At 43.7% G+C, this 23,751-nt stretch overlaps 1 protein-coding gene across 2 annotated transcripts in view; it reads right to left on the reverse strand.

The window, feature by feature from the left end:
• The window catches only part of DTWD2 (DTW motif tRNA-uridine aminocarboxypropyltransferase 2), a 107,456-nt gene extending 95,746 nt beyond the window's left edge, over positions 1-11,710 (reverse strand). For both annotated transcript variants that reach the window (XM_087741798.1, XM_087741799.1), the window contains exon 1: positions 11,557-11,710. In XM_087741798.1, coding sequence (XP_087597924.1) covers positions 11,557-11,693 — 137 coding nt within the window. In that variant the 5' untranslated portion in view covers positions 11,694-11,710. The remainder of the gene's footprint in view (positions 1-11,556) is intronic.
• Positions 11,711-23,751: the final 12,041 nt, after the last annotated feature.

The following is a 23,751-nucleotide window of genomic DNA, read 5'->3' on the forward strand; positions in this document are numbered from 1 at the left end:
GATATATATAAATAATCTTAATTGATTTTGAATGGGGATATTTTTTATTTAGTAGTATTAAATTATCTCACTGGTCTTCCACAGCAGTTTAAGCTTATCCAAGTCAAGCTTCCACAGTTCCACCTTCTACCTCCAGTCTGATAACCACCCACAGCAGGCAGAAAGCTGGTAAAAGCCTGTCCAGCAGAAAACTCAGGAGAACAGCTAATTGATTTGTTCAGCCTGGAGAAGAGAAGGCTGAGGGGTGCCCTCATCACGGACTACACCTTCCTCAAGGTGGGCAGAGAAGAGGGAGGTGCTGATCTCCTCTCTCTGGTGACCAGTGACAGGACACGAGGAAATGGAACAAAGCTGTGTCAGGGGAAGTTCAGGTTGGACATTAGGAAAAGGTTCTTCACTGAGAGGGTGGTCCGTGACTGGAACAGGCTCCCCAGGGAAGTGGTCACGGCACGAAGCCTGTCAGAGTTCAAGGAGCATCTGGACGATGCTCTTAGTCATACTGTCTAGTTTTAGGTAGTCCTGTGAAGAGCAGGGAGTTGGACTCAATGATCCTTATAAGTCCCTTCCAACTTGAGACATTCTACGATAATTAATCTACATTGGATTAGCACACTGCTCTCAGCAATGGTGGTCACAGGGCACGGTTCCCAGGCACCACTGTAGTAACTATGCCTTCTCTATTAGACTCTAAGACCCAGATGGAGCTTCAGGAGGACACACCTCTGCAAGTCTCAGGCTCCAGGGAGTGCTTGGGGCCTATCACTGGCACATGTGGTATTCTAGCCTGCAGGAGGTCTGCAGTTATCCCCTAGCTGTGCTACAAACTGAAAGAGCTGTGGGAGGAGATCACCCTGCAGAGCATCAAAGAGCATAAGAAAGAGATCAGCTGGATCTTGTCTGAGACCCCGAACCTTCAGCTGCAGCAGAAGGGCACGAAAAACCTGTGCCCATGAAGCTGGTAAGATAGAACTCCTATTACAATGAAGGCTGGAAGGTGGTCACCTCTCACACCAGGAGGAAGTCTCCTGCCCGACCCTATGACTTGCAGTTACACAATAGGTTCACTGTCTTCATAGCTGATGAAAAGCTGGGAGTGCTAACCAATGGAGCATCTCTGATGGCTTGCCATGACCCACTCAGGACCACTAGAAGGAAGCAGGAAGTGATAGTGGTAGAAGACTCCCTGCTGCAAGGGATGGAGGCCCCCCATTGTCTGTTTTCTAGGGAAGTTTGCTGCTTGCCAGGGTCTCACATTTGGGAGATTGTGGAAAAACAACCAAGGCTCATCTGGCCTTCTGACTACTACCCTCTGCTGCTCTTCTGTGTAGGCAGCAATGACACTGTTGGGATGACCTGAGATGTATCAAGCATAACTACAGAGCTCTGGGGTGACGGTCTGCAGAACAGGCAGTGTTCTTGTCAGTCCTGCTGGTGACGGCGAAGGCTCTCAAAAGCACTCAATGGACCCTGAAAGTTAGCAGCAGGGTTTTGGTTTCTACAACCATGGGATCCTCTTTGAGGGTCAACAGCTACTTGAAAGAAATGGGATGTGTTTACTAAATGGGGTAAAACTACCTTTGCCAACAGGCTGGCCAAACTATTGTTAGGGAGAGCTTTAAACTAGGAATTATAGGGAAGGGAGTGATTCCTCAACAAGTAAGGAACTTGGGTAGACAAGCCTCACGGTGATGGGAACAGAAGGGATATAGCAACCAAAAAAACCAGAGGTGAAGTGATGACAGGCACGTGAAAAAGGAGGTGCCTGCAGAATAGCCTAATGGGGAAGGTTCTTAAGCCTGTACTGGGGAATCAGCATGCTCAGGTGCCTCTCTGAAATGCTTCTAGACTCAGGATGGGAACAAACATCACCAGTGCTGAGCAGAGAGGAAGGATCACCTCCCTCAACCTGCTGGCAGTGTTGGCAGGAGGAGAGAGAAGTCTGTGTGCAGTTACAGGGCTACAACCTCATTGGGCTCATGGAGACATGGTGGCGTATCTTACATGACTGGCATGCTGTGACAGATGAATACAGGCTTTTTAGGAAGGACAGCCTGGGAAGGCAAGGAGGGCAAGTTGCGCTTTAAGTGAGACACCAGCTGAAATACCTGGAGCTCAGACTTGAGACAGGTCAGGAGACAGCTGAGAGCATACACGTCAAGATTAGCAGGCAGATCAACACAGGTGTTTTGTTGTGGATATCTGCTCTATACCTCCTGATCAGGTAGAAGTAGACGAGGCTTTCCTCAAACAACTGTAAGAAGCCTTACGTTCACAGGCCTCAGTCCTCATGGGCAGCTTTAACCGTCCTGATATCTGCTGGAAGGACAATAGAGCAGGGCTCAAGCAATCTAGGAGATTTGAGTACACTGATGACACATTCCTGGCACAGGTGATTGAGGAACCCACAAGGAAAGTTGCTCTGTTGCATGTGATAGTTATGAACAAGGGAGAGGCAGCCTTGGAACGACCATGAGATGGTGGAGTTCAGGATCCTAAGAAGAGAGAGCTGAGCAAAAAGTAGGACCATTGCCTTGCATTTCTAGAGAGCAGACTTCAGTCTCTTCAGGGATCTGCTTGGAAGAATCCCACGGGACGTGGCCATGAAGAGAAAAGCAGTCCAGGAGAGTTGGCTGATATTGAAGGATCATCTACTCCAAACTCAGGAAAGGTCCATCCCAACAAGCAGGAAATCTCATCAGAGATGGCAGGAAGCTTGCACGGATGAGTGTCCTGGTTTCGGCTGGGATAGAGTTAATTTTCTTCTTAGTAGCTGGTATAGTGTTGGGTTTTGGATTTAGGATGAGAATAATGTTAATAACACACTGATGTTTTGGTTCTTGCTAAGTAGTGCTTACACTGGTCAAGGACTTTTCAGCTTCCCATGCTCTGCCAGGTGCACAAGAAGCTGGGAGGGAGCACAGCCAGGGGGGCTGACCCAGACTGGCCAAAGGGATATTCCATACCATGTGATGTCATGCACAGTATATAAACCGGGGGAAGAAGAAGGAAGGGGGGGACGTTTGGCATGATGGTATTTGTCTTCCCAAGTAACCGTTAGGCATGATGGAGCCCTGCTTTCCTGGGGATGGCTGAACACCTGCCTGCCCATGGGAAGTAGCAAATGAATTCCTTCCTTTGCTTTGCTTTGCTTGTGTACGCGGCTTTTGCTTTACCTATTAAACTGTCTTTATCTCAACCCATGAGTTTTCCCACTTCTACCCTCCCAATTCTCCTCCCCATCTTACCAGGGCAGGAGTGAGCGAGCGGCTCTGTGGTGCTTAGTTGCCAGCTGGGGTTAAGCCACAACAATGAGCCAGGAGCTCCTGACTAAACTCAGACTTAAAAAAACAAAGAAATGTGCAAGAGATGGAAGCAGGGACAGGTGACCCAAAAGGAATACAGAACTGCTGTCCAAGCATGTAGGGATGGCCAAGGCTGACCTGGAGTTTAATCTGGTAAGGGATGTGAAGGGCAACAAGAAAAGCTTCTAGAAGTACATAAAGAGCAAAAAAGGCAGCTAGAGAAAACATGAGCCCGCTGCTGAATCGGGCAGGGGAATGGTGACACAGGACAGCGAAAAGACTGAGGTGCTCTATGCCTTCTTTGCCTCTGTCTTTACCAGTAAAACCAGCCTTTGGGAATCCCAGGCCCTTGAAACCAGAGGGGAAAGTATGGAGCAAGGAAGACTTACCCTTGGTGGAGGACAAGGTTAGCAAGCACTAAACAAACTGGATGTTCAAAAGTCCACGGGGCCTGATGGGTTGCATCCATGCATGCTAAGGGAGCTGGCTGATGCTACTGTGATGCCAATGTTGATTATCTCTAGATAGTGGGAGAGGTTGCTGAAGACTGAAAGAAAGCAAATGCCACTCCTGTCTGCAAGAAGGGCAAGAAGATCCAGGAAACCACAGGTCAGATAACCTCACATCAGCCCCTGGGAAGGTAGCACAGAAAATCCTCATGGAAGCCATTTCCAAACACAGGAAGGACAAGAAAGGAAGTAGTCAGATGGATCTATGAAGTGGAAATCATGCTTGACAAACCTGATGGCCTTCTACAGTGAGGTGACTAGCTTGGTGGACGAGGGGAGAGCGGTGGATGTTTTTTACCTCAATTTTGATAAGGCTTCTGACAGTGTCTCAGCCTCCCACAACACCCTCCTAGATAAGCTGACGAAGTACCACTTAGATAAGCCGACAGTGAGGAGTGAGAACTGGCTCAACAGCCAGGTGCAGAGGGTTGTGACCAGTGGGACAAAGTCCAGTTGGAAGCAAGTTGCTTGTGGAGTACTCCAGGCATTGACACTGGGGCCAGTACTGTTTAACCTCTTCATTAGTGATCTGGATGCTGGGACAGAGTGCTCCCCTAGCAAGTTCACAGGTGATACACTGGGAGGAATGGTGGGTACATGACTGTGCTGCCATACAGAGGTGTGACCGATAAATGAACCGTTTCAAGAAAAGACGGCTCAGAAAACAATGTAGGAAGTCACCACAGCTATCATAAAGGAAGCTGGACTTACTTCAACACAAACGGGACTGAAGGGTGGCCTTTGCTTTAGATAAACTGCTCTATCATTTGAGTGAGTCAACTGTTTGTGTAAATGGCCTCCCCTGAGATAATCAGTAGAGAGTATTATCTTTCTGACCCAGCCAGGCCAGCACAGAGAAAGTATTTAAGTGGCTCAGGTGAGCATAGTATAGAAGCTGAGCAAACACCAAATGAATTTTGAAGAGAGCAATGGACTTGAGCTGGGTTCAACCCATGCATTCTTTCCCAGCAACTTAGGACGCGCAGTGTAGTGATGGCTAGCATACAGAGACCAGTAATCACATTTCTATTGTGATACAATATCCACTGTAGATTGCAATTGCCATATTGTGATTCTATTACGATTTCAGTACCCTGCTGTATCACTCTGCTAAATCAAAATTTGTGTAACGTCAGATATGTTCATATAAGTAAACCTGCTGTTAAACTTTCAACCTTTCCCTAGTGGAAGTGGGGAATGAAGACAAAGGAGCCAGACTCTTCTCAGCAGAGCTCACTATCAGGCCAAGAGGCAATGGGCACAAGTAAAACACATGAAACTCCATCTGAACACAGGAAAACACTTTTACTGGTCAAATACTGCAAAAAGTTCCCAGAGTGCTTGTGGAGTCCCCACCCTTGGAGATATTCAAAACCCAACTGGACATGGTCCTGGGCAACCTGCTCTAGCTGACCCTGCTTTAGCAGGGATCTGGACTAGATGATCTCAAGAAGTCCCTGCCAACCTTACCCATTCGGTGATTCCATGATATAAGCAACAGTGACATGACAGAGTGATCATACCACAGATGCAGCTGAGAACCCTAACCCTACCAGACTGTGAAAGTGGTCACTGACAATTCTGTCCTGATAGGAAGCATGTATTCCTCTTCACACACCAAAGGAGCAAATGCCTAAAGTGGACAAAAACGACCCCAAAGTATGAGATGGTAATACTGCTCCTTTTCACCACCATTTGGAGAAGGACCTATATTACTAGCATCTTGTTATCACTGCTGCACCAGCCACAAATAACAGAGATCTCCATAGACTAGATCATGCTTCGTGTCCTTCACAGTAGTGCCATACATACCCACACTAATACCAAGTGATGAGATACTGCAGCTCCCTCCCGAATTCCTACAAGAGTCTTTCCAGTCACACAGTGAACCCACCTCTCCTGATGAAGGAAAATAATTACTGGCACAACCTGGCTTTTAGTTGCTGCCAAATTTAGCATGCATGTGAATGGAGCTCATTTTTGTTTCATCTGCTCAGCCTTTTCCTTTCTGTCTCCTGATGATGCACAAATTTAGCTCCTTCTAAACTCTGCAGAATCATCTGATTTACCCATGTAATTTTGATATGTAGATTCTCAGATACACTTGTAAACCCACTTTATGCATTTAACTATACTGAAAATGAGTAAATTCAGCAAAAATATTGCTCTAATTACTTTTTTTAAAAATTGCCTTTGATACACCACTGAAAAACGTGGCATAATAACATTCACTCAAATGATGCCTGTCACCTAACCATGTCACCTAACCAGGCAGGCCGAGGTGAACTGTATGAGATTCAACAAGACTCAGTGCCAGGTCCTGCACTTCAGTCACAACAACCCCATGCAACGCTACAGGCTTGGGGAGGAGTGGCTGGAGAGCTGCCTGGCAGAAAAGGACCTGGGGGTGTTGGTTGACAGCCACCTGAACATGAGCCAGCAGTGTGCTCAGGTGGCCAAGAGGGCCAATGGCATCCTGGCTTGTCTCAGGAATAGTGTGGCCAGCAGGACCACAGAAGTGACGGTCCCCCTGTACTCAGCACTGGTGAGGCTGCACCTCGAGTACCGTGTTCAGTTTTGGGCCCCTCATTACAAGAAGAACATCGAGGTGCTGGAGCGTGTCCAAAGAAGGGCAAGGAAGCTGGTGAAGGGTCGAGAGAGCAAGTCCTATGAGGAGCAGCTGAGGGAACTGGGGTTGTTTAGTCTGGAGAAGAGGAGGCTGAGGAGAGACCTTATTGCTTTCTACAACTACCTGAAAGGAGGTTGTAGCGAGGTGGGGGTCGGTCTCTTCTCCCAAGTAACAAGTGATAGGACGAGAGGAAACGGCCTCAAGCTGCGCCAGGGGAGGTTTAGGTTGGATATTAGGAAAAATTTCTTCACTGAAAAGGTAGTCAGGCATTGGAACAGGCTGCCCAGGGAAATGGTTGAGTCTCCATCCCTGGAGGTATTTAGAAGATGGGTAGACGTGGTGCTTGAGGACGTGGTTTCGTGGTGGACTTGGCAGTGCTAAGGTTAACGGTTGGACTCGATGATCTTAAGTGTCTTTTCCAACCTTAACAATTCTATGATTCTATGATTCTATGTGTATTTCTTTTCCTTTTTTTGGATGCAAATGTAATAGGAAAGGCATGAAATTTTAAAAAAAATATCCTACAGAACAGTAAGTCACCTTTTACAAGTCATGAACCATGGGGAAACATAGTTTCAGTTACACAAGAAGTTTATTTAAGCAGTGATAAGAAATCGATACTTTCAGAGAGTGAAAAAGTATAATAAAATTAGAGCAGTGAAAATAAATGCCTGGAGTTCATTTTAAGAACATCAGAGAAATCAAAGGCTATTTTCTTGCAGCAGGCATTGCTAAAAGAATTAATGCATGCTTATTTCACTGTCTCTGAGAGTTAATTGAACATTAAAATTCACATTTACACTTAAATACCATACCAATGTGCTATAAAGCAACTGCATACATTTATTGTGTTGAAGGAACACTACATTGCTTCTTCAGATTCAGCCTTTATATGACTTAACAGGATTATTAACAAACATGGGACACTTAAGGACATTATATTTTTCCTCAAAATATGAAGCAGCACTATGCCACCACATCATTATCAATCTACCAGTGCTATCAATAGCACTCACACAGTACCAGATTAAGTATAGCATTTATAATATTTTACATATAGGCAAAGGGAGCATTTGTATTAAAGGACTGAAGTTATTCCTTCTCTTTTTTTTCCCCTCTTGAAATACAAATATCGTATAACAGCATATATCATAGCAGAACCTGAGAAAACGCCAGTAGTTGTTACCCTAACTTTACAACATAAATTAGTCCTGCAAACATAGAGGACTGTTTCCAGTGGGGATTTGTGATGGCCCACAAGAGCCCTAGCAATGCCCATAGATCATAAATGATACTCACGGTTAAAAATCTTAGTTCTTCCTGAAAAACATTCCTCAGAAGTTCTCCTACTACAGTAAAATTCTGCAGATCCACAGTCAAGATGTGTGGTAATAAGTCATTGTGCATTTATTGCTTTTGTACTACCAAAAGTCTTTTTCCCTAACAGCACACCAAGTATCTAGAAAAGAGTGAACTCCAACCCACACAAGGACACAATTTCAAAATGTTATATTGCTCTCAGAGTGTCACATCACAAAATCAAATTGTTGTCCTATATGGCTTCAGTTGTGGGGCCTGCTAATTTTGTTTTCCACACTAACAGCAACTTGGAAACTATATTGAGCTTACTCTCCAATTTAAATCAGAGAATCATAGGGCTTTAACTTCTGAAAGCAAGCTGAACATTTAAGTCAGCTGAGAAAGCGTTAAGAAGTGGTCAAGTAACCATCAGTGATTCAAAGTTTATCACCACTGACCTTTTAGTTTCGGCAGACAAACAGAATAGGTATTAAATTGTAGCCTCAAGAATAAAACAGCATAAAGTCAACTGCACATACTTCATTTGCATCAGCCATTTGCCATCTCAAACACCAACTACGAGTAGGATAATTTTCCACAATCTTTTTTTTTTTTTTTTTTAAACTAGCACTTATACACACACACAAAAAAATCAAAATGTAAAATTTCCTTACATTATTTCATTCAAATTCTCCACCATAAGCTATTGTAAATGCCAGCATTTTCTCCAGAACCACCATAGGCAATAGAAAGTCTCAAACACATACTACTTAGAAACATTCTGTTCCTTCAGGACACTCACATTGTTCACATTATCCAAAATGAAAACTTACCTACCTTACTCCCACATTTCTGTTTCACATCTCGACTGATTGTGTACTTGTTAGAAAGCTGTCAATCACCTGTCTTGCCATATTAAAAAAAAAAGCCAAAACCTTAAGTCGGTCCCCATGAGGAATAACCAGATGATGCTAAAGAGAACCCCTTCTTCTGTGCTTTTGTGCTGAATTCAGACCATCACCACTACACACATTGATTCCAGATACTCCTAAATCACATTCATTAAGGTGGTTTACAGTAAAAATCTACTCTATAGCTGAGAATCGAGGGATTCAGTTAAAGATACCTGCCCCCAACCATCACAATCATGATAATGTTCAGGGTAATAATCAAGCTTTGAAATATTCTTTCCCATGATGTACCCTAAGTCACCGACTTATTCATTTTTACTCCAAGTCATGCTGCAGACTACTGTGCTCAATGACAAGCAAAATTTACTTATATTCCTGAGGAAGAGGATGGAGAGGATACACCAAAAAAACCAGACTGAGTGCACAATTCAGTCTTGCCTCGTAATCTCCACCAACTTTACTTTTAAAAAAAATTGCCACTTTCCTTGTTTCATAAAAAGCAAGCAGCTCTGTGGTCTTTTTATCCTTCTTGGTTTCTCTGCCCCTACATTTCTTTCAGTGTCTGACCTCACTGTATGCATACTTCTCACAGCAAGTGTAATTCATTTAGAGCTCTTTAGGAAGCTGGTGTTTTAATACTATATGGTGATGAGGAGCTGAGTAAATACTTTCCATCAGGTTTTACTAGGAAAGAAAACAGAGACACGCCTATTCTGGAAACCATTTTTGTAGGCGACTCATCAGAAAATCTGTCCAAAATTCAAGGAACTAGAGCAAAGATTATGAAACACACTGGCAAAATAAACAACAATAATCAGCAGCACCCTATAGGCATTTTAAAAGAACTCAAAGTTAAATAGCTGAATAAGGAACGACAGTGGGTTAACACTCATTCAGCAGTTCCTTGGCACCTCAGGACTTGAAACAGCAAATATGAAACAACTTTACAAAAAAAAAAAAACTTGCAACAAATAAAACTGTCAATGTAAGCAGAAATATAATTAATAATATGGTTAGTGAACACTTACAAAAATATATGATTTCCATAAGAAGAATTGTCATGGCTTTTGCAAAAGGAAATCCTGCTTTTCAAAACTACCTAAGATCTCTGAAAGATTTAGCAAACACGGGGTGAGGGTGCTGTAGCTCTCAAAAATAAACTTTGTCTTTCCAGCTTTCCAACTTGTAACAAAATCCCTTACCAAAAGGTTACTAGGAAACTAAGCAGCCATAGCATGAGGAACGGTCCTTATAAGAATAAGCAGAAACATTACCCAGGGTATAAATCTCTGGTTTGCTCACACCTTGAATAATATGTGCAAAAGAGGAAGGTAGAAGCCACAACCAAAATAAACAAAAAGGTAATTCTTCCCACCCGGGGTTTGTAGGCCTGAGGTGTCTTATTGCCAGCTAGGTGTTGCAGATACAAGAACTTTATATGGGTCAAGGAGAACTGGAGAAATTCACAGAAGAAAAAAAAAAGACATCTACTGGGGCACGTCAAATAAACAAAAATCCACATCTGGCTCAAGAAATCCTCTGAGCTAAAACTCTCTGGAGAAAAAGGGAGCAGCAAAAGGGAAGTATCACACATCTGCTTGGTTTTCATCTTTGGGCATCAACTATTGCCCATGACTTTTTTTTTTTTTTTAAACAGTTAACGTTTGTAAATGTTATGACTTACACAATACATATTTTTTATGATGACTTATTTATAGGAACCTCATCAAAAATAACCTCCTGAACTCTGATGCTTTAAAGATACTACAACTACACTGTTAGTAAAATTACAAACCTTTCTACTTGTTTTACCAATCAACAGAAACAGATGAAATCAATATAGGTACTGGAAATTTTTTTCTTTGGTGGTTTTGCACAACCTTTTCAATTCAGGAACAACTGACATGCTGCCAGCTCACTCCATTAAAAGGATGTATATACACAGACATATCATTAGGTTGCAAGATATTGCTGTAGGATCATAAGTCACTGCTTTCTTTAAAAATACACCCGAGTTTATATCAAGTTACATTAACTCCTCCATTCCCCAGTGCTTGAATGAATTTCAAAATCAGCTGCGAGGTTGTCAGATTGAGGTTAGTTTCTCGTTGTCTTTTGACAAAGCACCGAAGACGGAGCAGCCGTGCCGAGGTCTCGGGTACTTCACCGCACGGGACCGCGGGGGCAGCGCACCCTCCCCTTCCCTCCCACAGACCCCGGCGAACATTTTCCACCTTGTCCAGCTGCCAGAGAGGCGGGCTGTGCCTGGAAAGAGAGGCTCGGGGTCTAACCCAGTACAGCCAAACTTACACGCCCGGTGAGAACCAGAGACTTCTTAATAAATAAGTGAATAAATAAAGCTTTGCAGCCGCTCGTTGCCAGCCTCGCTAAGCGTCCCCCAAGCCTCCCCCCTGCCCGCTGCCCAGCTGCACCGCCCAGCGCTGCCGACGCCGTTTCCCCGCCCGCCGCAGGGACGGCGGTTTCCTGAGGCGAAACGGCCGACGGGTGGCCCGAAACTCTGACCCACCGCCAGCTCGGCTGCCTACGTACGGCACACACCTCGAGGAGAGATGCACGTACGCTGCCACAGAGACACAGCCCGCCGCGCACAGAAACACCCGAGATTTCAGCGAAGCTCGAGCCGCTGTGTGTGCGTGTAGGGAGGGGCGGGGGGGGGACAAGACACAGACTTCTCCCCTGCTAAGTAACCGACCCTCGCTCTGGCCCGTTGCTAAGTAACCAAACCCCCTCTGCCCCGAGCTCTGTCCCGAGCTCTGCGCCCCCCGCCCCGCCGCCGCCACCAGGACGCACCGCCCCGGCCCCTCAGCGCAGCCTCTCGAAGACCGGGGCGGGGCGAGGGCCGGCCGGGCCCGGCGGCCCCGCTGCGGCTGTGTCCCGCGCGTCACCTGCAGCGCCCGCACTCTGGCCGCCTCTCGCAGCGCTCCACCGGCAGCTCCCACAGGCCCGCGCAGCCCTCGCCCTCCTCGCCCGGCGCCGGGGCCGGGGCCGCCCCGCTGCCGGCCGCCCCGCTGCCCCGCTCCATGCCGGCGTGGCGGGAGGCGCCACCCGCCGCCAGGGGGCGCCGGCGGGCAGGAACGGCCGCCGTCCCCGCTCACGTGAGGCGCCCCCGCCCCTTCGCGGGGGCTCGCCCAACCGGGGCGCGAGGAGCCCTGGTGGGGTCTCATCCAATCGGGGCGCGGGGAGGCTTTCACTCGGCGCGTCGGGGAGCGGCGCGGCCGCCAGGGGGCGCTGGCTCTGCCCCTGCCCGCGGGGCACCGCCGCCACCTCAGCGGGGCGCGGCCCGGCGCCCGGCGCGGCGCGGCCCCGAGAGCGCGGAGCTGCCCCTGGCCTTACCCTTACCCGGAAGGGTGTCGGCGCCTGCAGGCGGCGAAAGCGGCGCTACCAGCCGGCCTGTCACAGCGGCGGAGCTGGCGACAGGCGCTGCTAGCTGCGGCGTCGCCTGTGCCTCTCGGCCCGTCCGAGCAGTACCGGCGGCAGGGCGGGGGACGGCTGCGGGACGGCGGGCCTGGGCCGGGCCTGGCTGGCGGCCTGCGTGGGGGTCGGCTGCTCTGCAGGCCGCGAGGTGCGAGAAAAGCCGGCCAAGGGGTTGGAGCTGCCGGCCTCCTGCCCGACCTGCGGGCGCGTAGGAAGCGGGCTCCTGGCGCTAGCGGCGGTGATGCTGGAGACTGTCATTGGTACTATTTTTAAAAAAACAAAACAAACAAACAAAAAAACCCCCAAAAACCTCCTGGTCGTTAAATACATATCTGACCATTGGAATTGATATGTTACTGAAGTGCTTCAGAGTAGACGTTTGGGCCTTCCCACGTCTGTAGGTATCCTTTACACTCCTTCTTGAGTTGACACAACTCCAGGAGAGAGGCTGCGGCACAAGCTGTGCCAGTGGGAGAGTGGAAAAGTAACAGATAAGCTCTGGCTGTCTTTTCCAACCTCAGCACTACCTGCTCTTAAGAAATAAAAGAAACTGTAGATACAGACCAGGGTTTAGATGTAAATTTTGCTCTGCTCGTTAAGTCAGATATGATAATAAACAGAATATATTGGAGTCTATTATACACTAAAATGAAATTCAACTCCAAGGTTGTTGCAGTTTACCTTAGAAATCTGCTGAAATACACTAACTAATGAATCTCCAGGTAAGAGATCCTCTTCTGAAATTAGCAACAGCAGCTGAGTTGGCCGGTTGTGTTATTTCCTGTTTTCTGTTCTGCATCCAAAATAAAATGTATTGCATTTACATATTTACAATCTTCAGAGCCATTTCATGTAATTTAGCCCTGCTGGTACTAGATACATGCAGAATATTAAGACGGTTCTGCTTTTAGGTTTTGTAGTTTTGTACTGTAGGTTTGTATTTGTAGCTCAAGCTACAAATGAATTCATTTTCTTGTATAGCTGCTAGAATGCATTTTACTCACAAGATAAAAAAAAATTAGAGACCAGTGATTCTGAAGCTGGCTGTAAAATTACACAGTGTAAATTAAAAAAAAAAAAAAAAAGAGGTGAGGAAAAGGAAAATACCACTATGCAAATTTTAAATTATTAAGTTATTTATTGCTAGTCTTATATGTCACCTAATTTAGGACAGGGGGACCAATGAGGGGTGGGGAACTTTTCTATTAAGCTGAAAGCCTTGTCACAGGATGAGGTGGTATAAACTGCAAAGAGCTTATTTAGGCTAATTATTAGAAGTAACACAGTTGTAGTGGACAGGAGAAGGAGTATTGATGACTTAGTCCAGGGTCACCTTCTTGTTTCCACCTTACTGAAAAGAGTCCCCATGCCGTGCTACTGACAGGAATGTGGATATGCCTTCACAGCTTCCCACTAGAGTCCTCAAAGAGTGAGCTTTAATCTGATCTGGTAAGAAGAATCGGCCTCAGTCATAAGCTTAAAAGTAAACCATTGTAAACTGTTCTGGTCTGACTACACAGAAGAAGAAAGCTGATGTGCAGATAGATGCCTAAAATAAATGTAATAATGACATGAAGTAATTTTGTTGTCAAGGGAATAGGCAAATGTAGCAGGGAATAGCTAGAGGCTAAACAGAGAGAGAGTGCGCTATAGCTTTTCTCTGTATATACACATCTGAAGAGCAAAGTGAGCAATTTAAACTGAAGGAAAATGTTGGCACAAGATCAGGTTAGGATAAACTGCCCACAACTAAAATGTAGGCTTGAAGATAGAGGGTTCTTGTTATCAGAACATTGCTGTTCTAGACTACCAACAAAAGCAGAAGGGATTAAAAACCAGCTCGAGGAACAGAGCTAGTGTTTGCTATATGCATGTTTTTCCAGAGCTTAACGGACCAGCAGCTTCTCTCACTGTAGGCCAGCAAACTACAAATCTGACACTAAATACTCATTTTAAAAAATTGGAAGCATGATTTCTAGGCCGAAAAGTCTTAAACAACAAGAACAAGTTTAAGAGGAGAAATGCCTGAATATTGAAGATGGCAAAAAGTAAAATAGTTTTTATGGCAGATCTTGATAATCAGAATTTGCAGGATAATAGGTAGATGTGTCCACACTACCTATTTAATGCATGACTACCTTGAATATTTGATGTGCATACTTAAATCCAAATTAACACCTCCACCATCATATTAGAAACCTGAGGATCTCACAGCATCTCTTTGGACCAGTGTTTGCAATTTGTACATTTACAGACCTGAGTGATGGTGTGACTGGGAGCTTCTTACTTGCATTTAATACTCTTTGATGTACTGCACAGTTCCCTTTTTGAGATCATGAATGATCACATGTTTAGTGACTAGCTGTAGACTCACTATAGTATGGAAAGTACCATTCCTCTGCATGTCCAATCTCTTCCGCATCCTTACATAAACCGTTTCGCCTTTTTTCTAGGATTAGCCCTTCTTAAGTAAGAAAAAGTTACATTTCTTGCTGTTACAAGTGGTGCATGCAGAAAAGTCTGTGTCCCCCCCTCCCCGCTCCAAGAAGTTCAAATTTAATATATATTTGTTTTAAGAGATGTGAAGAATCTGTCAGGATGGCAGTTCTCAAACAAGGATATTCAAATGGCAGGTGTAGTTCACCAGGAGTTTTAGCCAGTTTAATTCAAAGTGCCATGTTTCTACTCCCTGGCTTGACTCGTGGTTTCAAATACCACCATAAGTAATTTGAAATCCTGCTGAATTTATTGTCTTTTTTTGCAAAAGCTATATCCTCATACAGAATGTGCTTTCATGGCAGCTCACAAATGTTGAATTTGGGCCAGTTGTGGTTCTTCTTTCCTGTCCACCCCCGTACTTGGCCATACATTCAGGGGCTTGATCCAAAAGCCAGCAGTTAAGCTGGATGCACTGCCTGAACAAGCTCACCGCGCAGTCACTGGTGTCGGCATGAGGCGTAGGCTGCATAGGTGGAGTCAGAGCTAGGAGCTTGGAAGCCCTGACAGGCTAAGCTGCTGTCTCAGCGCACCACAAGTGAGCCTGGAGAACTGACTAGCACTGCGGACTGTGAGCCAAGGGGAAACAAGCTTGGAGACAGGCGAGCTGGGAGATGCTTGTACAAAGGCTGCAATGAAAAAGAAAAGATGATGGTTTTGTTCTCCTGTATCTGTGCCTCGATTCCTTACATCAGAAGACAGACAGACATCTTGCTATTTGTATAGAAGAATGGTATTCACAAAGCGCCTTCTGAGATGGCAATGTGTGCGAACAGAAGCTTACATGCACCTATAGAAGCCAGTATATTACATAAGGGGTTTTAATGAGCAATGTTGGTAAATACCACTATGGGTGACCACAGAGCTCTGTGCAGGACAAATTTGGGGATGTCTGAACACAAAACCAGGAACTGGTGAGTTTTGGGGAAGAGCTTTCTTTCTGTTTGATGCAAGCATGCACTGACCTGGTTTGTCAGCCCACTTGTTTCCCAAGGCAGGCCTTTTTGAAGCAAAAAGAATAGTTTAATGAGACAAGGTAGCTGGCCAGAATAATACAACTCCAACCTCCCACGAAGGACTTGGTGACTACTGCTGGAGGTGCTGTATTTTTCCACAGGCACAGAGGTGGTATGAGGCTAAAGGGCAAAAGCTGTCTGTGACTGTCTGTTCTACAAGGTGCCATCCTATAATTGATTTACAACACAAAAGCTGGAAGTAAAACATCCTATCTTACTTGTTTGCCTGGGCAGCTAAGGATTACAGACAAAAAAAAAAACAAAAAAAAAAAAAAAAGAAAGCCACCCAAAAACCAGTGAAAAGGATTTAGCCATCCAATACTGAAAAATTGATTGCATGGTAAGAACAGTGTAACAACGATGTACAGTGCATAATGTCGTCTCCTAATCTGTTGAACCTGTGGGCTTCAGACATTACCCATTCTATTTAAAGTCTTTGGATTTGTCCGTCATTCATGATAACTCACTGCTTTGTAAAAACTGACATCAAGTGACTTAAAAAACACATAATTAATTTCAGATATTTTAGTCACTACTGGGTGGTTGGAAATGTCCTTTACATAAACTAGAGAAACAGGAGCAGTGACAGAAACATCCTGTTTGTTGCTTAATCTTCATCTGCATTTTTTTCTATTGACATAAGAACTAAAATTTGTGCAGTCATGTTCAAAATGCTTTGCAGCAGTGATTCTGCCTTTATTCTGTCTCATGAAAATTCCTCTGCAGAGCTGACTGTTCTTCTTCCGCGTCTCTCTTCTATAGTGTTTGCTGAAAAAGAGATACTTGCCATAACATTGTTTCCTTCTCAGAATCACAGGATTTGGGGGATAATAATGTTTATCCATTAAAACTCTTTTTCTCCACAGCCTGGAGTACCCTGTAAGGAAGCACTGTTAAGAACTATTTCCATGTGAGGAAATAGCTCAAAATAACTATTCCATCCCAGCTATCTCATGCTAACTCCTGCATATACACTTTTTATTTTTGGTTGTAACTACACAAATGAGTTACCATGAAATAATGAGGGTGTGACTTTGCAAGGTAACTACTACATCACAGAACTGTCAGTGTGCATGTTTTCACATGCTGTGAATACCAGAAAGTGTTCTTCCTCTTTCTCCCTCTCACTTAGGGATAATTACCTGCCATTTTGAAAAAGCAATAGTGTAGACAATGATACCTGTTATGAGTAGAACCATATTTCTTTACGCAGTTTTACATCACTGAAACTTTTTTGGGAATCTGCATTGGAGCTAATTTCAACTGAGTTATATAAAGGTACTTACATTGTAGTATTTTTATTCCAAGAAGATGGAGAGTACTGGGGCACGACAAATACCAATGCAGACTGCAGCTTTGCTTTTGAAGTATCACCCAGGTTCATCTAAAAGTGGCTTACAGAGTTTAGTCCCATTTTGAAGAGAGAATCCTTTAGGAGGCTGAAGATTGGTCTGCCACTATGTACTTCTGCAGGCATCATTCATCACTTGCAAATACATTTTGCCTAACACAGGTGTGCTAGTAGATCCCAAAGCCTCTAGCATAGATACAATTATGCCAGCAGATACTACTGAGAGGCAGCTTTTGAGCATTTTGGTTGCATATGTTACTATAAAATATTACTAATTAGACAGAAAGATTGCTACTCCAGATGAATTTAATAAATACTGCAGTGCTTGCATTGCTGTTTGCAGTCTACCTGCGGTTGGAGTCTAGTATTCATTTGGGGGGCAGATGCTAATGGCTTTGCAGGCATTTGTGGCTGATAAGGTAGTCACTTAAACTCATGAGTGCTGGCAGTGTAGCAGGTGTTAGACAATGCTGCGGCAGGCTGCCTCCAGCCAGTTTCCATCAGGCTCAAAGGAGAATGTAGTTAAAGCCTCCATAGCAAGCCTTAGCAAACTTTAAAAGTCTCAGCATATTTCTAAATGCGACAAATAATTTGAAGGTGTACATAAATTGTCACTACTGCTGAAGGTGACGATCTTGCCTTTCTTCCCACCCTCCTCATCTCCCCTGGTGCTAATGCGAGTCATCATGTGCCATATAACCACCCTGCAAGTTTCTTTCGCTTGTTTATTCTCGCATAGACCAGCTCAGTTTACCTTGTGGCTAGCCAGGCACTAGTGCTGGTATAAGCATGCTAGAAGGAGGAATGGGGAAGAGAAAAACAACCATCTTTCCATTCAGATCTCTAGTGTCAGTAAAAATGTAAAACACCATTAAAAATGTAAATGCTAGGGAAAAAAAATACTGCTTTTCTGGGTGTGCACTGCTGCCCATGGGGGCTGGCATTGGTCCCTGGTCACTGTCTCAGTGTAGGCCAGCCCCGTGCAGGGTACAGTCATAATCTGCTGGAAGGGCAAATGGCAACATATCCATGTATTGCCAGCTAAAAATAACTCTTCATGGCAGCTTCACTTGTGTTGTTTTTCTGTCACCCTTCCTTTTGTGAGCTGCCACTTTTCCTTTCCTGTTACTCTGCTGCTGCTGCAGCATTCATCTTGTCCGTGCCACAGTGTGCTGTGTAGCAACACACCAGCCTGCTGCTCAGGCTGCACTCCCTGTCAGCGTGCCGCATCACACGGTGCTGTATTTTCCTGATTTAGCAAATCTCTGTGTACTGGATTCTTTGTTCTGCTGTTAGTGGTTAGTTGCAAAAGATGTGGAAGAGATAATCTGGAAAAACACATTAAAGTACTATTGCAGTTGCCAAAGTCGGCTCATGAGTCTGGTTGGTTTTATGTTTGTAAAAACTAACTGCCTTCTCAGTTGCTTTTGGTTTTATGTATTGCAAGATGTCACATTTTGCATAAGAAACTCACATGGATTTCATAAAGGTGTTTTATGAGGTCACATGCAAGTGTCATCTCCCTTCTTGAAAGAGCTTAGACCTAACGTCTGAGGTAAATGACATACATCATGTGACAGATCATTCACTTTCATTCACTTCTTTTACAAAAGAAAAAAGTGAACATTTGTAAAATGTGAACACATTTTCAAACACAGTCTTTTTCAGCACTAATCTGAAAGTTTGGTAACAAGGCTTCTGATTGCATCATGGCCTCACTCATGATACCAGACTAATAACAGAGGTAATTCTAATCACTAAACCTGTAATTACAGCCTGTGATTGCAACTCTGATGACCTGGAGCACATTACAGTAATAGATAACTGAGAACAACATGCTAATTTGAAAATCCTTGCCTAAAATTAGATTCAAAAATCAAAATCTATGCACTGTATAGATACAAATATAGTTGGTCATAGAATCGTGGTATGCTGTGTGTATCATTTGGTATCTGTAAAATGCAGTTGAAAATACAAAGAGCAGGTGCAAAACAAAACAGGTGAAATTCAGTGATGGAGAGATTAAATAAGCAGCAGAGAGAGAGCCTTTGAAGTGGTATCTGCTAAAATACTGTAGGTAAGGGTCAATGTGTCCTCCACAGCTTTGTAGCTTTAGAGCTACACTAGACAGTGTCTGTTTTCAGGGCTAGCCAGTGGAGACTCCTGTACGTTACATGTCTCTGGGAAGCTGGCAAGCTTGTACAGAGAATTCACTTGTATCAGCTTGTACTGCTAATGCAGAGGTGGCACATCACAGGGAGAGAAAAGATTGTGAGTGCACCGGTTAAGGAATACTGACTGAAATCTTTAACTGTGAGCTTTTATTAAAGGCCTCTGGAAGACAATGTTCCATTCAGCTGTACTTTTACGGGTCACTCTGGGGTGTCAGAAGCCCTTTTTCCATTCACTTTAGAAGCTTTGCCTTCAGTCAGTCATTTCAAAGTCATAACAAAAATATCACCTGAGTATGTTTCACAAACTTGTGTTGGGAATCTGGTCAAACATCATAATTACAGTATTTCTTTAGTGTTTCCTGCTCCAGTGTCAGTAATGGTATGCCTTACCCTAGGTGGTCAAAGGACACAGGTTCCACACATGTGGAAACTACTCCCTCTTCTTTAACTCACCTCCCACAATAAGTGTAGCTGCATTGCTTTTGGTCTTAACAAACAAACAAGCAAAAAGCTTTAAGGATGAAAGAAGTCCAAACTGTACCTGTCTTGCAATGTAACATTCGGCTTGTTCACTGTTCCTTCTATCAGAATGGTATATGCAACCGACAGAGATGACCTGTGTGATTTATTCTTGGCTACAAGAATGCACCTCCAAAAAGAAGAAGTACCTATCTCTTTAAACCCAAGAGGTTTTGGTCATTTGGAAAACATGACAATGCAGAGGGGAAATGTCAGGGTGACTTTACTCATGCTCATGTGCTTAGCAGCATCTTGCCATTGCTTAGTTTGGGCAGTTTCACAGAACAGATGCACAATGCATTCCATAGGATCTGTTTTTCTGGTTCTGTAAACACGGTCTCCTAGACAAGTCTACATCAAATGGAGTAAAAGCCTCAAGTTACAGCAACAGCACAGGAGATTCAGCTGAAATTTCTTGTAAAGAACAAGAAAATAACACAATCAGTCTGTCACAAGCGACCATCTCAGTTTCATCTCTAGGCTGCTTAAGAAAATTATTGACAGATGTGAAAGCGTACAGTGAGACAGAAAAGCTCTCTTCTTCCACAGCGGTATTCATGCAGAACAATTATCCCGAATTTATAGACCAAACCCTAAACTAGTATTAAATAGTATATCTGGATATCTGCCATTCTACTCTAGGACTAGACTGTAGTTTAAATACAGACCACAGTAAAGTGTGAGAGGGGCAAATATGGAACCAGAAGTTCATCCTGTATAGTGAGAGAGGAGAAAATATTATGTGACACGGAAAGCAAGGTGTATTTATGAAACACATATTTCCAGCAGAAGGAACTTTGAACAAAACTATGCCTTAGACAGCAAAGCATACAGCACAGCAGATCGTTTTCTCCTCTGTGCTAGCAAGTCCTGGCAAGTGCATTAGAGGAATGATTCAGGGTGCCACCTGCTCCTGGACAGGACCTTTCTTGGATGCTTCCTGCTCACTCTCACAGGGCAAATCAGTCCTCTCACTCTGTATCTAATAGTGTAGACGTCCTAAATCTGCTGCTATTAGGTACTGCTTCTTGTCCCTGTCTTCTATGCTGACACACACTGCATCTATCAGAGCCATATCTTCAGTTTATATTTATTAAGGCTTATGGTTAAGCCTGACTTGTTAAATGGATGCATATGAACACCTAAGATCATTTTTAGAAAAATCTAAGTAGTGATGCATGATGTAATAATGTCCCCCTTAGTTACCTTTGCTGAAACATCTTGGGGTTTGTGACTCTGGTTTTGCTTTGCTTCTGATCATTTTGCTTACTCTGGCAATATACTTGCTAATCCTTCATCATCCCAACAATATCATTAATGATATCAGGCGTTTAAGGAAGTTAAGTTGAAGTTCATGGATTTGTTTCCCCTGCAAAGAGTTGTTTACATAATAAAAAAATACTGTAAGGCAAAACATGCTTTTTCTTCCAGTAGTTAGCAAATCAGAGGGAGTGAAAATAAACTGCCTTACTTATTTTAGAAATCTTTCTGTTTTGCTGAGTAGTCAGTTTCCTTTTTAATAGCCTAATTTGAATGCTTCACCAGACCCCAACCAAATCCTTTCCCTTAGACTGGACTGAATCTCTTTTCCCAAGAAGTTTTAACTTCTAGGGATGACTTTGAACAAAGCTAAATGACCTAAATACGTAGTTCCATGGAGTGGCCTTGCACAGTAAATAGTTGGGGTAGTGCAGATATAATTTTGTTTTACTGCAGTGCTACCATCTGCTTGATAGATAATGTAGTAGGCAAGATCAATGCCTAAAATAATTATGTCAGTAGAAGCCTTGATGTAATGTAGACATAATGGCCCTGCAATATACTTCCTAGGGCAGTCCCCAGACAAGGACATGGCATCTATATAATCTTTCATCTGCAACCTCAACCTGACTTCCAGCAGTCTACAAAACCCCTCTGGGCCTGCAACAAGTCACGACAGGGATTTTCTTAAAAGGATGCTGTGACTATTTCTCCCTGAGATTGTCTCTGCAATGACAGTAAGCTGTGCAGAGGTTAAATGGAGGGATGGGGTGTGCTTAAACACCTAAACAGGGCTGCCCCTATGTGGGCACACAATGTGTTCCTTCAGGCCTGTAATGTAGATGATTTTAGTCGTGAGGCTGCATAGGAGGGATGGGGAAGACAGAGAAGGAGGGAAAGGCTATTTTATACAGCACTGTAGATGCCAGGCCAGCAAAATCATTAAAAATAGCATAAGGACACAGGAGGCAGGGGAATATGGGGTTATTATAAGGTAGGTCCCTGCTTAAGGAATACCCTGGCTGTGAATTTAACGTGTGTATTTGCATTTTATAGTATTGTCCAGTAAGAGGGAGAATGGTCACTCATGGTGTTGGGCAGACACTCTGGTAATGAGCGTGTTCTTGAGAGAATCAGAGACAACTTTGAAATCAGTGGGAACAGTGAATCCATACTGGCATAATTTTCTTTCCAAGACCAAGACATGATTTTGCCCTGAACTAGTCTTTTGACATAGTCTGAAAAGCCACTATCTCGAACGAGCTTAAAACCACTATGAGAAGTGCATGTATAAGGAATAGGCTGTCACAGAGCTGTCACAGGCTCTGTCACCTGTGTAGATTTTGGGAAGGCTGGCAGTGGCCCACTTGCACCACGCTCCTATTTGAATATAAAACCATTAAGCCTTTTCTAATCTATGTCCCAATTCAGCCCCCCACCTCTGAGGAATCGCAACCACTGTTCACTAGCAGCAGTGGGATCCTCCAAGAGGACTTCTCTATTTAAAAAAAAAAAAAAAATTAGAAGGCTTGCAGCTTACTTACAATGCTGTGAACTCCTAGGAAAAAGGTAACAAGGCTTTTAACAAGCTGGATCCTAGGAGAAAGGAGACGCATAGAAACTATGTTTTTAACAAATCAGAATGAGAAGGCAAGCAGTGAGATTTTATAGACAGTAAGCTGAAGGACAACTGCATTCCTAGGAAAAGCTACTTTTGAAAAAAAAGCAGATTTCTCACCAGACTGCAGAAGGGAGGAGAATTCTCTAAAGAATTTTGTGGATGAACTTTAAATAATGACTCAGACATACTTCATCACATTCATCATATTTATCTTAATTATACTTACTTGATGTCATACAGTAATTGAAATCAAGAATACAGAGTGTGGAAAAGACTGGTAGAAGATACAAAGTAACCTTTATCAAGTTCTCTAGGTGTGTTAGGTGAAATAAGGAAATTGGCTAGAAATAAAACGTTAGAGAGAAAAGATACAGCTACAGTGAGTAGACTGTCCTCCAAGACAGGAGCTTGGAAAGCTGGAAGACTTTTAAGAAGAGAGTCTAAAGCAAAGGCAGGGAGTATGCACAGCTGCTAACCATGTCCAGCACCTGAAAAATCCTGTGACAGCTGCAGAAAGATGTAAACATTTTGCAAGAATTTGTTGTCAAGAGAAAAAGAAGAAAAAGAAATAGTGTATCTTTATGAGTATATATTTAGTAGCAGAATAAAACTGCCTGTGGACCCTGTGGAATACCAAGTAACTGTCCAGGGATTCCTCATTCCAGAAGCATTCTCCTAGTCATGAGAAAGATGCTCAAAGCACAGTGTAAACACCCTTTTACACTAGAAGTAATTAGTAAGAACTGAAGATCCTATTAGTTATGGTATGTAAGAAAAACGGGTGACAGATTCTGATTGTGATGCTTAGGGGTAATCAAATATGACATTTCTTTTGAGATACTCTTTGTGGTAGAAGCAAATTAGAAACTCACAATATCCATAGGAAAGGAGAAATAAATGGGCATGCCTCCCAAAATACAATGACTGTTTTTTTTTCCCCCCAGATATTACTCTATGATTCAGTAATAGAGTGTAAACAGGGGAAAAAAAGATTGATGAGGCAACTGATAAGATTAATGCTTTCAAAAGTATTTGACAATTGTATCTGAAAATGATAGGCTTTTATAACCAAAGTAATTTTCTTAGATTATCCAGTCTCAGAAATAATGAGGAATAAATTTGCAGCAATCACAGCAAAAGATGAGACATAGCAGAAACTCATTAAGGTCATCCTAGTAACACAGCCAGGGAAGTACACAGTGAGGCCCTTATTACCAGCTCAATTCAGA

This window comes from Nipponia nippon, unplaced genomic scaffold (assembly GCF_047370975.1).
Source record: "Nipponia nippon isolate SJK-2023a ecotype South Korea unplaced genomic scaffold, ASM4737097v1 scaffold_8, whole genome shotgun sequence".
Lineage (NCBI taxonomy): Eukaryota > Metazoa > Chordata > Aves > Pelecaniformes > Threskiornithidae > Nipponia > Nipponia nippon.